The following is a 15,333-nucleotide window of genomic DNA, read 5'->3' as shown; positions in this document are numbered from 1 at the left end:
TTAGACATAAAAGGAAAGATGAACTAATGCAGTATTTAGTCAGTACAAAGGAAGGCACTGAAGCCAACAGCTGAAAGACTCTTAGATAACTGGAACCAAATAAATCATATTAATCATTCTGAAGGCTAACATGTAATTTCTACATCCAAGCATGGCTTCCTATAGAGCAGTCCTTTATTTCCTCTGACACTATCAAGGTGTAGATAGCCCACCTAGGGGAGGATTGTCCCCAAGGACTAAACTCTCAATCTGAAAGCTTGGAAAACTTAACATATAAAAACACAAGCCCTGCTATTGTATCAGGAATACCATCTTTCTTCCATGAGTCCTCTAAGCCTAAGGCCATAACACAATTCTGTTTAATCACTTCTGGTCATCGTAGTTTAAAGGCAGCTCTGTTAAGCATTACTGACCATTCTAAGGGTGAAAGAAAATGCCAAAACCTAATCTCAACATGTCATTCGAAGAAAGAGATCTAAATCAGTACCATTCACTGCAAAGCTCTTTTAAGCTTCTGTTAGTTCTTCATGCAGGGAAGACTTTCCTACCCCTGCTGACAGCTACTACAGTGAGCAATCACAGTCAGAGATGAGAGGGTTGACTCCCAGACAAAGCAACCACAGAACATGACAATATTAGACCTGGTTTAGAAAAATTCCATGTGAGCTGTGTGCACCCCCTTTCTCCAAGGTACTCTATGGTATTCATAAATAGCTGCACATAAGAAGGACACTTCTCTGCTGTTTTTTGTGTGCTGTGTATTGCTCTAACATGCCTGGGGAACTCTGAAAGGACCAGATCATCCAGTCCGGGGCTTCCTTGCATCACCAACTCATTGAAAAAGAGCTGAAGCACAGTGGAGGATTGGGTCATACAACTATCAACTCTGACTACCGCTCAGAAAACATATCCATCTAATGTTTCAAGTTGGCAAAAATAAACATGAATGCTTACAGAATGACGGCTTTTCTACACTGTTCCAAGCAGGCTCTGCTGGTCCATTTTCAGTTTAACATGTGTTGATATCACTTGGCAATGGGAAGATTCAGCTATATATAGCTCTCAACAGTTGAGTCCCATAGTCAGATCTACCAGCAGATAAATATACTGGCTTTAACTGGCATTGCTCAGAATATATTCTCTTCCTGCTCAGCTGTTGCTGAAAAATTCTATTGATACCTTTATAAAGGCATTTTTTTCAAGGATGTTTAAGTGCCCACTATTGCAGTGATTTTCTGCCTCTATTCTGGGCAGATAACTCCGTAAAATATCTCTTGGACAAAAGTAAAATAAAGAAACAGTGTCTATGTTTCAGAAGAGAATTTTAACACATGCTTAACTTTGAAGTAATTTCAAAGCTTCACAAACTCCACCAAGTCAGAATTCTGACCTGGGGTTTACTATTTTAATCCAATTCCCTGTGAAGACACCGGGAAAAAAAATTCCATTATTTTATCACACAGTTGAAACAATCTCTTCTGAATGTTAATCATGACTAAATGGCAATCAAGACTCTAAAAAATTTATCCTATTTCCTGTAAAAACTCTGGTTTTATCACTACAAAAACACAGAGCATGAAATGAGACAAAGCATATATCATAAGGCAAATAAAGTTATTTTAACAAATTACCTCTGCCACACATTCCTCTACTATTTCTTCTGCTCTTCTTCCCTTCCTGTTTCCTCAATTTTAGAAGATTTAGAAAGATTTTCAGAATTAGGCTTCCTAATCAGGCTTCCAAGAAAAGACATAATCCAGAAAATACCAATGAATTTTCAAGAATCAGCATTTTAAGGGTCAGTGTATAAAGCTACATGGTGAAGTGGCTTGCTTTAAATATACATGTTCCACTGAAAGGAAGATCATGTTTTGTGATCCTGGAAATGAGGCTTTCACTCATGCTTAAAATCTTTTTATTACCACTGTAAGAACACTAGAGTGTACTACAAGATGTGTAGAATTAAAAAAAAGAATTACCAGTGTAAAAGTTCATTTAGAGTTATGAAATGAAACTGTAACTAAATACATTCTTTCATAGCCAATTGTTACTGCAGCAGTTAATTTTTAATGCTGAAATTACTACCTGCTTTGAAGTGATATGCCATGTGGTCACTACCAATACTAAAATATTTAACAAGAAGCATTGAAACTATACACAAAATTGTTTTATATGAACCCTTCATGATAATCCCCAGGTCTTTTTGTCCTGTTTTAAGGCCAAAGAATTTACAATCATAAAGCATGTAAAACATTCCAGACATATTTGCTTCCAGGTAAAAATTTTTAATACAGTTCTTAAGTAGTTAAACATCTATAATTAATGATGCTTTATTCCATTTTAGCTTTGTCAAAAGTTGTTACAGCAACTGTTAAATCTCATTCTATGATAATCAGAATCTTTCTAAATTCTAACTTTGTCAAGTGTATTTAATCTGTCTCAAAGCAGCAGCAGCACAGTTACTGTACCCAGTTATACTATAAACTCCAAAACCCGACATGTTTGTAGATTCCAGATCACTAATGATGCTTTATTCCATTTTAGCTTTGTCAAAAGATGCACAGTTACAGCAACTGTTAAATCTCATTCTATGATAATCAGAATCTTTCTAAATTCTAACTTTGTCAAGTGTATTTAATCTGTCTCAAAGCAGCAGCAGCACAGTTACTGTAAAAAAAAAAAAAAAAAAAAAAAAAAAAAGCGCCTTTTTGAAATGCACACCTTTAGTTCCACAAATGATGTGCCTCTTCCTTAGGGGACTGTAGATGATCAGCACAAATTGCAACTCCATCAAATCACTGAAACACCAAATCCCTAGCAATGGTTCCATAAAAAAGGAATAATGCAGATGGTTTAAAAAGAGAAGGTAAGCAAGGTAGTATCTGGTACTAAACAGGATGTCTAAAGTTTTCACACTCAAGGCATATGCAAATTTTCCTGCATGGTTGGTATTCACACATATAGCAGACAGACCAAAGAACAAAACAGTTACAATTGTTTAAAACAAAAAAACCAAACAAAAACACAAACCCCAAACCAGAATAAGCAAAAAGCCCCACAAACCAAAAAAACCCCACACCAAACCACAAAACACAACTTGGTGATATTTCATGCCTGGTAAAATCCGTAGTTTGGTATTACGGAATTGAAGAAATGTAGGACTCTAGTGAGACCAGCCATAATAACTATAATCATCATGGAATCTCCTTGACTGATCAGTAATAAGCCATTGTGCACCAAAGCTGACCAAAAGGCTAACTCCACAATCCTATTTTCAAATAACAGTCACGGCAACTATGCACTACCCTCCCTGTGCATGTCTTTAAAAGAAGTGCAGAATTTTTCAATATAGAACAGTGCAAAATATTTTTTAAAAGGTGATCTCAATGTACTGCACTAGAGATACTCTATACCACCAATTTCCCTGTCCTGTTGGTTCTGAGTCCAGACTGCCCAACTGCTTTATCAAATGAATACTACTCTTGATGCACGAGACAAGGCTTTTAGGACATCAGTAAACTGCAACTCTAAGAGGGAACTGTGGCTCCTGTTTTGGCTGGTTTCTCATGAAAAAGAAGAGATACACATATATAGGTTCATATGAGGAGTCAAAACACAAAGTTTTACCTACCTTACAAAGCTGAAAAAGTGGCTTAATTAATATCTGTGCAACAAAGGGGCCAAAAGCCAAACCACCAGATTCAACTTGGTGGTTCAACTGTACTGTGAACAGCTCTTGAAATTTATGTCTTTTATGCATTCAAGATATCTTTTAGCTATTGCAAAGCTTTGAAAAAGCATTAAAATTTCTGCTAAGGCAGGAATTCAGTAAGAACTGGCCCAAGGATCTGGACTCATCCGGTCCAAATCTAATATTGTAAATCCAATCAAGCATTGCCTCCACCTTTTCCTTTCCAAGCTGGTACCAAATTCTCATTCCTTTCTCTCATACGGTCTCAAACAGGACTTTCCCACCACAGACTGCGCTCTGTGGAGAATGCAACAAACCAGCAGCTGGCAAGTTCAAACAAAAGCAGCTACATTTCCAACAACATTAGGTTACAATGGGTACAAGGCACCTATAGCAGATTGATAAACACTGAACCAGAAGCTACAGACACAATTATATAAAAGTAAGATGCACTGACAAAGCCAGAAGATTCATTCATCTAGAATACTTTTCTGAAATGGAAAGTGATAGGTAGCTTTTACTCTTTAGAAACCCACCATTCTCTTGCAGTCACAGGCCTAGTGAAGAATAGTGTTCTGGTAGGACCTGATGTTTCTCTTCCTTTACATCCAATGGGTCACTTCTTTTAAGGTCTGTCTGAAGATCTGCTCCTCACCCGACAAGCCTCGGTCTTTTCCATATAGTCAAATATTTATTCCCCATTCCAATATGAATGTCTCACATTCAGATGGCTTTACTCTCTCCTAATGGACATCCTAATCCACATCTCCTAATGGACATGTGAGTGCTTTAGCTTTTGTGTGTACCCATGGAGCTCTCTACAGTCTGCTAACCCATGCACTAGTAGGAGAGCACCCCATGAGTACACACAGGCATACCTGAGGTGTGGGTCCCTGATTGTTGCAGCTAGTGACTATCAGATAATTCATCATTACATAGGAAATGCCAGCTTTGGCTTTGCTGTGTTTACCACCACTGTCTGGTGTACAAGATATTTTGGAGATTCATAATACTGGTATGTAAGGGAAGGGAAATACCTTACCTTAGTGAGGAAAGAGAGAGGAGAATCATCCATGTTTTTTCTACTTCTCCCTTCTACAGACAATGCCACCATATTCCAAATCGGTGGTTTAAAAATGAAATTTTTTATAACTAGTTATAAACCTGTTTGTTATCTCCAGCAAAGGACCAAAACCAAACAAACAAAAAAACCCACAAAAAAGGCAACTTTTTTAGTAGTTAATTTCTACCATCTTTTCTATAATGAAGAACAGAATAAGGTCTTTTACCAAGTTCTTTTACTCCTATATCTGCACAGCTTTAGTAATCAGCCCATGAAGTGGTAATATCCTCAGCTCTCTATGATCGCTCACCATCCCCTGCAGTTCTCTATGTATGCAGATTTCAGTGATTATAAAAATAACTGAAGTAGCAAAATGCTTGAACCAATGCTGTTTGCAAACAAAATGGAAAAGCTTTAAATAACTACTCACCAGATTCTCTTCAAACCACTCCCGTAAACACACTGCTGTGGCTCCTGGAATTTGATTTCGCAATGCTTCTTTCTCTTGGGGGTCTTCTATCATTTCCAATGCCATCTTTAGATCTTCCAGGAGATGCAAAATTTGAAATGTGCCCAAGTATACTGATGGAGCAGGTGACACAATATCATAACCACCATTAGCATACTCTGTAGCTGACTTTGTACCTAAAACAAGTAAATTCAGGAGAGAAAATAATGTTAAATAAATGTTTTGTAAGTGACAAATATGTAAGTGACAAAGTACTACACACTACAATATTCAGACTTCAGGTGCTAACTGGCACGTATCAGTATTTCAGGCTTAGAAATACTTGAGTTAGTCACCAGATAAATAACAAATACTGGAGAATTAAATGTGAGAAGTACGAATAAGCATATTTTAAAATATTTTTTACCTAGAAAACATTTGCAATGTCTGTTAAATGAAAAACGTCAAAAGATTACCAAAAATCACCTGTAATTTCCCATGGCTACCATGAGATGTCACTAACTTCTCAGCTACATAGTTACAAGTCCCCACACAGAGCAGTGTTAAGCAATGCAAGAAGGATTGATGCAGTCCTTTGACAAGAAACTTGGATGAAATAGATACTGTTACCAGAAGGAGAAAAATATGTGACCTTGAGCAGGTTAAAAACCCTCCCATAAAGAACAAAACCCCAGAAGTTAGCAATAAAAATGGCTGATGAAACGTTGCCAGCTTTCTAAATTTCAAAAAGCTCTCTAAATTTCAAAAATTATTTTCTCAAGGACAATATGCACAGCAACAAACATATCTCACTTGATGGAAGGACTATGAATAATAAAAATTCTAATGTCTCTGAATCTTTTTGTCTTAATACCCTGTGTTTCAATGAGATACACACTAAAATGAGCTATCTTTTCTCAGTTCCGAATTTCCAATCTTGATTTTATTTAAAATCCCTTTATTTCTTTAAGAACTAGTCAGATGGAAAACTTCTATTTGTTCTACTTTTTTTAAAGTTTTTATTGACAATTCATTGCCTCATGTACATACTAGATTGTACTCACATTACATCTTTATTTCTGTTCTCTTTGGTATAAGCAACCACATTTCCCCCTTTTATTTGACTTCATGGGAGTTTTTTTTAGGCTTTTGATCATTCTTATTGTACTCCTTTCAATCCTTTCATTTTGTAACATAATTTACAGGCATATGTTGAATCCATATAGCATATAGTATTCTTTAGAAGACTGTATCATTGATCTACGCAAGGGGATTATAATAATCTCCACACTATTCTTTTACTCCTGTGTTTAACATCATTTATGTCTTAGTTATGAAAGGAACAGAAATCTCCACTGAGCCTTTTAAAATTATTTGCTAAGTTTTTTTTCCTGAGCAGATGTATCTAATTTGAAACCCACATGCATAAGTAATTAAAATGTTCTTCTTCTATACACAGTGCTTTGGATTAGTTTACCTGCTAAGGTTATTTATCTATCATGATTTGGACATTACAAATTCTGGTTGAACCCAGCAGTTCATTTTACATATACCCTGATACACAACTAATACCTAAATACAACTCATGAATACACTGACACTCTAGGTCCTAGTACACTGAAATACCTTCTGCATTTAGATTAGCTTTTAACCAAAATGCTAACTGATCATTTAATCCCGATATTGTTTCCTATGTCAATAAGTTTTTGATCCAAGACAATATTTTGTCTCTCATTTTATGAACGTTTAGCTTTATCAAAGCTTTTGGGAAATTTCTAGATACAATTAACCAAATCTTCTTCAACCACTCCTTTAATGACACAAAGAATTCTGCCAGATCAATTAGCTTTGTGAAAAATTGTGTGGTTTGAATTCCAACTGTTTTCTTGTTTGAGTCTTTTAAACAATGCAAAACCGTCCCTAGAAATTTCTTAAGTTTTACAAGGTTCCATAGCAGGGATTTTATTTTCTGTAAAGCAACATTCTGATTCTCACTACTGGAGAATTTCATATAGTCTTAACCTCTTTTCAAACTCATAATATCCCCTGTTTGATCCTGTTGACTTCCGCTGCTTATGAGTTTATTTTAATACCTCAAGTGCAAGATCTCATCTTAATTTCTGGCACAGACCACATCCAAGATAAAGTTTCTTCAATATCCGGTGCTACAAAGACTGATACACGAGACAACTTCACCTCGTAAATCAACCTTGTCTTCCTGAATTATTTCCTTTTGAGGAGAGAATCAACTAACTGTTTTGCTGCATTTGAGTATTCTAGCCACTAAAAGATATTTTATTGTGCATTTCTATACTCTCAGCTACTTATGCGAGCTTAGTTCTTTCTGTTTATGTACTTCCTAATGCAGATTAATATTAAACTCTAGCAACTAAAAATAGCAGATTTCCAAATTGTGTAAGAGCCATTTGGATCTTATATCCTCTTAAATCTTTTCATTCAGCCAGAGTGGCTCACTATTCCAAACGAAATACACACACAAGCTGAAATCTGGCATTGTCCTCTTAAGTAGCATTGATGCCACTTTTAAAGATGTGGCTTCATTGGTTATTGTAACATTAGGATTTTTAAACTAGCTTTCTCACTCTCCTTTGGAAAACACCATGCTAAAATTTTCTTTTTGCTTAGCAAGTACTTTTCACACCAGAAAAGCAGACAGTTATTTCATAATCACCTTTGGTAGCTACCCCTTCAATGAACTGACAATTAAAAATAGATATGAATTGGGAAAAAACTCAATGAAGCATTCTGCTATAGAATTCTTCACGTTATGTATGTGAATACTTTTTGTATACAGACAACAGAAACAAACAAACAAAACCCCATACAATCCAAACAAAACCACTCAAACTTTCAGGCCTACAACCAATACTTCAGGTGTGAAATAAAAGCCATAATCTTTAAACTAATCAGATTTAAAACAATTGTTCAGGAGATCCGTTAATTGTCTTAGGTAGCTAGTTTATACAGCCAAATATACAGCCATAGTGTATATACCATTGCAACTCTCTTAAGGACAGTATTGATGACCTCTTCCCTCACCAATCTAAATGCCTCACTACAAATCACATCTTGCCTCCATCCTTAGATTACCATAGCGACTATATCACTGGCCACATCTACCTGCTACAGAAAATGATTTTAAATTATGTAGGAAAATTTGATGACAGAGAAGTTCAAATATTTTGGCATGCCATTATTTGATTTGCCTCTATCAAAACACTATAAAGAAACCATATATGTACACTCTTTAATCGTGGCAAGTGAAAGAACTGTCACCCTTAACAAACTCAGTTCTATAAAGGTAAAAATTCTCAAGTGCTGAAGCACTGCCAAACCCAGCCAAGAATTGTACGTTATGTGATTTCCTGAGACTGGACATGCTCCATATGCATGCTTCAGTTATCCCAAGCTCTTCAACTGATTGTTCAGACTGGCAGAATTCTAAGCATCCTCAAAAGTCTCCCATTTTACACAGCAGTGGAAGGCCATCATTTCTCAGAACTCTCAAGAACTGGGTCCATGTGGAAGGCACACATACTGACATTCCATAGTTGTAATCTAAGGTGGCTCTTGAGGACAGTCCTGTCCAGTGTAGGGACATTTGGAAGATAGTAATGTGTTTTCCCTAGGAAAGAACTTGTGATTGAAATCTTGTAACTGAAACAGAGTCAGTTTAAGAAAATTCACGTTTTTTGCTTACTGTTCCCTTTCCTGCTTCAAGTTTTCCTCCTTTTAAGTTTGCATAAAAAAAGAAATTAAAAAAAAGAAGCCAGAAGAAGGAAATATTTTTCTATTCATTGCTAACAAGAAGAGGTGCAACAAATGAAAACCATCAGAAACATCCTTATAGCAAATTCATTTTCCCTGAACTACCTAACATCATACCAAAGTGGGTCATATCTTATGGCTTACCTCACAATTGTAACTGGGAATTCATTTTGATCATAAACAGTACAGGATTTTAAACTGCAGATGGCAATAAAGATACTTCAAAATTTTCTTAGCTAATAATAGTAAACAGAGAACACAGTATTTGTTTGTTTAGTGAATAAAGATGTAATGATCTTACAAGTGAACTGTCTGTACATTCTTACATGCACCAGCCCCATTAAAACTTGAAAGGAAAAGCATCTCTTTAATACCAACTAAAGTTAAATGAAGGAAGTAGAAATTGAAAGGCTCTATTTCATTCATAATTTTAAATCTTTCAACTGAGGTTATTATCCATGAAAGAAATGATTAAAAAAAAATAGGGACGCTGCCTGGTTGTGTAGGGATTGGGACAGGAGGGCCAAGACTAAGTTGGAGCTGAACTTGGCAAGGGATGCAAAGAATAGTAAGAAGGTCTTCTACAGGTATGTCAGCCAGAAAAGCAATGATCAAGACTGGCAACAGTGAATGGGAGAAGGCTGAGGTACTAACAACTTTTTTGCCTATCTTCACTGGCAATCTCTCTTCCCACACCTCTGAACATACAGAAGTCTATGGGACCTGACAAGATGCATCCCAGACTCCTCGGGGAACTGGCTGATGTCATTCCTGAGCCACGCTCCATGATATTTGAAAAGTCATGGCAGTCAGGTGAAGACCTTGGTGGTTGGGAGAAGGGAAACATTGCACCTGTTGTTAAAAAGGGTAGAAAGGAGGACCCTGGGAACTACTGACTCATCAGCCTCACCATTGTGGCTGGGAAGATCATCAAACAGATCCTCCTAGAAGCTATGCATGTGGAGGACAGGGAGGTGATTTGAGACAGCCAGCATGGCTTCACCAAGGGGAAAGTCCTGCCTACCAACCTAGTGACCTTCTATCATGGAGTGACTAGATCAGTGGACAAGGGAAGAGTTATGGATGTTGTCTATCTGGACTTCTGTAAGGCCGTTGGCATGGTTCCCCACATCTTTCTCTCTAGATTGAAAAGATATGGATTTGATGGGTAGACAGTTTGGTGGATGAGGAATTGGTTGGATAGTTGCACCTAGACATCATGGTCAATGGATCAATGTTCAGCTGGAGACTAGTTACAAGGTGACCAGTAGCGTCCCTCTGGGGTCGGTACAGGGAACAGTGCTGTTTAATATCTTCATCAATGACATAGACAGTGGGATCGAGTGTACCCTCAGCAAGTTGGCAGACAATATGAAGCTTAGAGGTGTGGTTGACATGCCTGAGGGACGGGATACCATCCAGAGGGACCTAGACAAACTCAAGGAGTCTGCCCATGTGAACTCCATGAGGTTCAACAAAGCCAACTGCCAAGATCCTGCACCTGGGTTGGGGCAATCCCCAGTATCAATACAGGCTAGGGGATGAAGGGATTGAGAGCAGCCCTGCCAAGGATTTGGGGTGGTGATGAATGAAAAGCTGGACATAAGCTGACAGTATGTGTTCACAGCCCAGAAGGCCAACTGGGCTGCATCACAAGAAGCAGGGCCAGCAGGATGAGGAGGTGATTCTGCCCCTCTGCTCTGATGAGACCCCACCTGGAGTACTGTGTTGAGCTCTGGAACCCTCAGTACAGGAAAGACATGGGCCTGTTGGATCAGGTCCAGAGGAGGCCACAAAAATGATTAGAGGGATGGAGCACCTCTCCTCTGAGGACAGGTGAGAGGGTCGGGGTTGTTCAGCCTGGAGAAGAGAAGGTTCTGGGGAGACTTTATTGCAGGCTTTCAGTACTTAAAGGGCGCTCATGAGAATGATGGGGAAGGACTTTTTAGCAGGACCTGTTGCTATAGGACAAGGGGTAATGGTTTTAAGCTAAAAAAGGGTGGATTTTGACTAGATAGAAGGAAGAAATTTTCCATGATGGTAGTGAAGCACTGGCACAGGTTACCCGGAGAGGCTGTAGATGCCTCATCCCTGGAGACATTCAAAGTCATTTTGGATGGGGCTATGAGCAACCTGATGTAGTTGAAGATGTCCCTACTCACTTCAGGGGAGTTGGACTAGATGGCCTTTGAAGTTCCCTTCCAACCCAAACAATTCTATGATTCTATGACATATAACAGTACTATTCAAGATTTGTATTTAGACTTCTAAAAGCAGACACTGGTGAGAGAAGAATGTACCCATATCTAATACCATCAAAAAGACAAAAAAACCCCCAAATTGTATCTGTACCCTCATCATGCCAAGAATACAAGGCATGATTCTGAGATGTGTTGAGGTTTTTAGCTTTTAGCAATCAAAATTCCACTAGTTTAAATCACTAGGATCACAAATATTAAGCAAGGACTTTAAAAGTGCATTGCTTTCCTGGATTAGGGACAGAGTACTCAACAAAAGTTACAAAGCCCTCCCACAGGTAATTATCCTTATCCGGAACAGGAGTTGCCCATGGATCTCAGTGCATCAATAAGAGAACATGACCCTTCATAACATCAAATACATGCATGCAGTCCTCCTTTATGACATATTTTAAAAGTGGTTTGCCATGCATTGCTACTGTAGTTCCTTTTATTCTGCTGGCCGAAATGAAAAATGAAAAAAATCTCAGAACGCAACAACTAATGCAGTTTTTACTAGGTAAAGAAGTGATATAAATGCAGAAATGTGGAGTTCAACTCAGCATTTTAATTCAGAACGCTTCCTGTTTTACTGCCTAAATTGAAAGGAATCGCAGGCTTGCTTCTCTTATTTGTTTTCCATGTAGTTTCATATTAAGCAGGATATCTACTGCTCACCAGAAGCACAAGAACACACCCTAAAAAAAACAGAAGTAAGGGTGCGTAGGAGTAAATTATATTTCTTTGCATCAGTTTAAACCTTTATATCATTGTGCTGTGAAGCATATTAAGTTTTAGAACCAGACAGTAAGAATCTGGATCTCCTTGCAGACTGATGCAAAAAAAGAAATGCCACAGTGCAAACAGAACACTAAGTATTACCAGTATATTCTACCTTTAACAGCAATTAATTTCTGTAGCTTTATTATAGCTATTATAGATAGCTATTATAGATAGCCAAAGTGGGGAAGAATATAGTTCACTAGAATTTTATAGATACTCAAGAAAAATGAGTGCAGTTTTGAACTCTTGGAAAAAGACTCATTGTATAGCCTTGAGTGTGTCAGAGCCTTCCTGTGCCTCAGTTGTCCCAGGGGTAAACAGGACACAGGGGAAGCTTTTGACATTATGTTTATATTATACTCAACACTATGGAACACAATTTATCATCATATATGTCTACCATAGAGGAGTAGGAAAGAAAGAAAGGAAGGGGAGGGGATAAAGTATTGAAACTAAGACATTCCAAGCAGCTCAATTCTGGCTTCCACACACAGACAGTGGATGAAGGAGGTTAAATGTTGCTGCACAGTATATGTATGGTAGAAAGAATAACAGAAGTAATAAAAAAAGGGAAACAACTTTTAAGTTACACATTTCCTACACCCTGACCATGCAAGCACATTTGGAGTTCAAAGTTCCTTAACATTAGTTGAATGGCTTCAAAGAAATGTTCCTTTTGGGCAAATACATAACCTATTCAAAAAACAGCACTGCTGGTACCTTGCAAGAGTAAGTTACTAAGCAGAAATAAAGAAAGAAGCAGAAAACTGTGCCAGTTTGAAAATCCACTCTCCTCTGCTTATATTGTATACATTCAACCATCACCCAACTTTCATCATTGTTAGCAGCAGATACTGTTTAAGATCTCTCGCTTTTCCTTGCTCCTTAACTGCTGATTGCCTGCATTCATCCTTGTTATCCCAGTCTTTTCACTCTAAAATTGTCCAAGTTTTAGAAAAAAATTCCTGGTAATACACAACTCAACCACCAGTGGTTAAAAAGAAATTTTCCTAAAACTGTTGACTCCTTTAGTCCAGAAAACAGCAAAAACCAACAAAACCCCCACAATAAAACCCAAAAGCTACTTCTACGCTGGGGTAAGGATGCATTTCTATAAAGTTGAAATACTCAAAGGTAACAGTTTTGATATCTGACCAACAGTGGTACAATAAAATTACAAACATACATTTTCTCTGGCCTTTCAGTCAATCATTACACTGCTAGAGAACCGGTTTTTTGTTACCTGAGTTTTTACTCAATGAGCATATAGGTTGTCCAAGTTCTTCCTCTCTCCTTCAAGACTATAAAGAGTAACTTTCTTTGAAGCACAAGTCTCTTTTTCTCATGAAGACAGCCTTGAAAACGTGAATTTATGTAAACTAGTAGTAAGGTCTGGATGGGACATAATTCAGCCTCCTTGTTCCTAAGCCTTCTGTCAAAGGAGTGAAGAGGTAGCTCAAACAATTCTTTCTTGTAATACTGTGATGCAAAATACATCACAAATGGTGTGTTTTGAATCATAGCTCATATTAGCCTCTCCTCAAATCTCTGCTTTTAGATTCTTAACTACAGAGAACAGTAACTGTTGAACTGGATTAGCAGGAAGCCCCAGGAAAAAAATTCCAAGCCTAGAAACATTAATGACCATATTCAGATGCAAGTTTCATGCAGCTTGGATGATTTTCAGCTGAGCTTTATATACAGCCACATGTGGATCCTCAAGACAATTTTCAAGAACTGTCTATAATTTCTTATGCAAATTATCTATGTAGCTACTCAGCCTTTTCCCTTTTACATACTTATAGACTCTAAACAGTGATGTGCAGCACAGTCGTTACTGTACAGACAACTGCAACAAAAAGGGCTCTCTTATCCAGAAATACAAGCTAAGCAGCCTGACAGCTGCTGAAAAAAGGAAGCTGGATTATGCAGCTATGATGGAGATTTGAGTCTCCATCACACAGGGAAAACATGACAAACATTTTATTAAAGACAAAGAACAACAAATACTTGCACCCCTTTTCTCTCTCTTTTTTTTTTTTTGATAATTCATACACACAAAAAGTGTATTTAGGGCCAGCGAAACCAGTAGCCTAATTAAAACAATGTTGTGAGACAACAAATACATCTTTTCAGTACAAAATCCAGAATTATTTGTAGTACTTACTGTAGTAAGCAGTAGTAAGCTACTGCTAACATAAATACTGTTTGATGAAAAAAAAAAAGAATTTCTGAAGGCAGAGGGAGAATAAGAGCATTCAGTTTGTGAGGAAATAAAGGCATCTTGTTTTGTAAAGTTACACTAATTTTGATTTTTAAAAAGACTCTTTCAAATAAATTCCATTACCTTAAAGTAGGAATGATGAGAAGCTATGATTTTGAATTTAAAGAAATCCTGTGTTTGATAAAACTTCTATAAATTTAAATCTTAGAAAACTGCTCACTAGCCTACTAAACAACTGAGTGACTCGTACTGAAAAACAGATCACATCATATAAACCACAAAAGAACCTTTGTTTCTCAGCTTTTCAGTCCTATGGGATTACGGCCATCATGCTTTTAACTGCCTTTCTTTGCTACATACTGCCTTTGCAGCTATTTACATTTCTGTTTCTTTTCCATTCTTTTTCAAAATTTAATACAAATACCTATGATGTATGGATTTTGTTTTGCATAAACACAATGCAGTACTGCGGTTTTGGTATGTTGATACAGGACCGTATCTTTGGTGTTCTATGCTGACAGAACTGCTTATCTACAGTCAGAAATAAAGAATTTAAAGTGGCATATTTCAGTTGCCAAGATTTCTCCATTTTGAATTAATCTTAACTTATTTTCAGGAAAACTTTGAATTTTGTTGCTTTTCCTGGAAAGACAGGAACACATGAAAGGGAAGTCAAAGACCAACTCAATCAGTAAATCACTGTTTGACTTGGACATTCAAAGGACAATTTTGTCTTCAACAACACAATTTTAAACATCTATTTTTGTAAAAGACCATTAGTATTTATAGGAAGCAAGTTCTCATTGCTTTGAGCTCCTTAAGATTCTGTAGTACTGCCCTGTTTACAGAGGGAATCTACATACAGGATTCAGGGAGGCTTCATTCTCTATCTTGTGCTCAGACCCCCACTATCTGTGAGAAAATATGCTCAGGATAGCGAGAGTATGGGAAGTATGTTTTGGGACAGTAGCCCAAATAGCTATAATGACCTCTTGCAAGGTTAAGCACTCAAAATTGAGGAAATTCCAAACTTCAGGTTGCTCTGGCAACCCTGGGTAAGGAATGGGTAGACAACGCTACACATGCACAATCAACATG

General features: G+C 37.4%; 1 protein-coding gene across 5 annotated transcripts in view; it reads right to left on the bottom strand.

Moving 5' to 3' along the window:
- Positions 1-15,333, bottom strand: part of PPFIBP2 (PTPRF interacting protein, binding protein 2 (liprin beta 2)) — a 106,810-nt gene that overhangs the window by 66,822 nt on the left and 24,655 nt on the right. For all 5 annotated transcript variants that reach the window (XM_014938316.1, XM_014938318.1, XM_014938320.1 and 2 more), the window contains exon 3: positions 5,185-5,399. In XM_014938316.1, the coding sequence (XP_014793802.1) occupies positions 5,185-5,399 (215 nt within the window). The remainder of the gene's footprint in view (positions 1-5,184; positions 5,400-15,333) is intronic.

Source organism: Calidris pugnax, unplaced genomic scaffold (assembly GCF_001431845.1).
Source record: "Calidris pugnax isolate Ruff unplaced genomic scaffold, ASM143184v1 scaffold93, whole genome shotgun sequence".
Lineage (NCBI taxonomy): Eukaryota > Metazoa > Chordata > Aves > Charadriiformes > Scolopacidae > Calidris > Calidris pugnax.
Note: the sequence above shows the minus strand (reverse complement) of the source record. Positions and strands in the feature narration are given on the sequence as shown.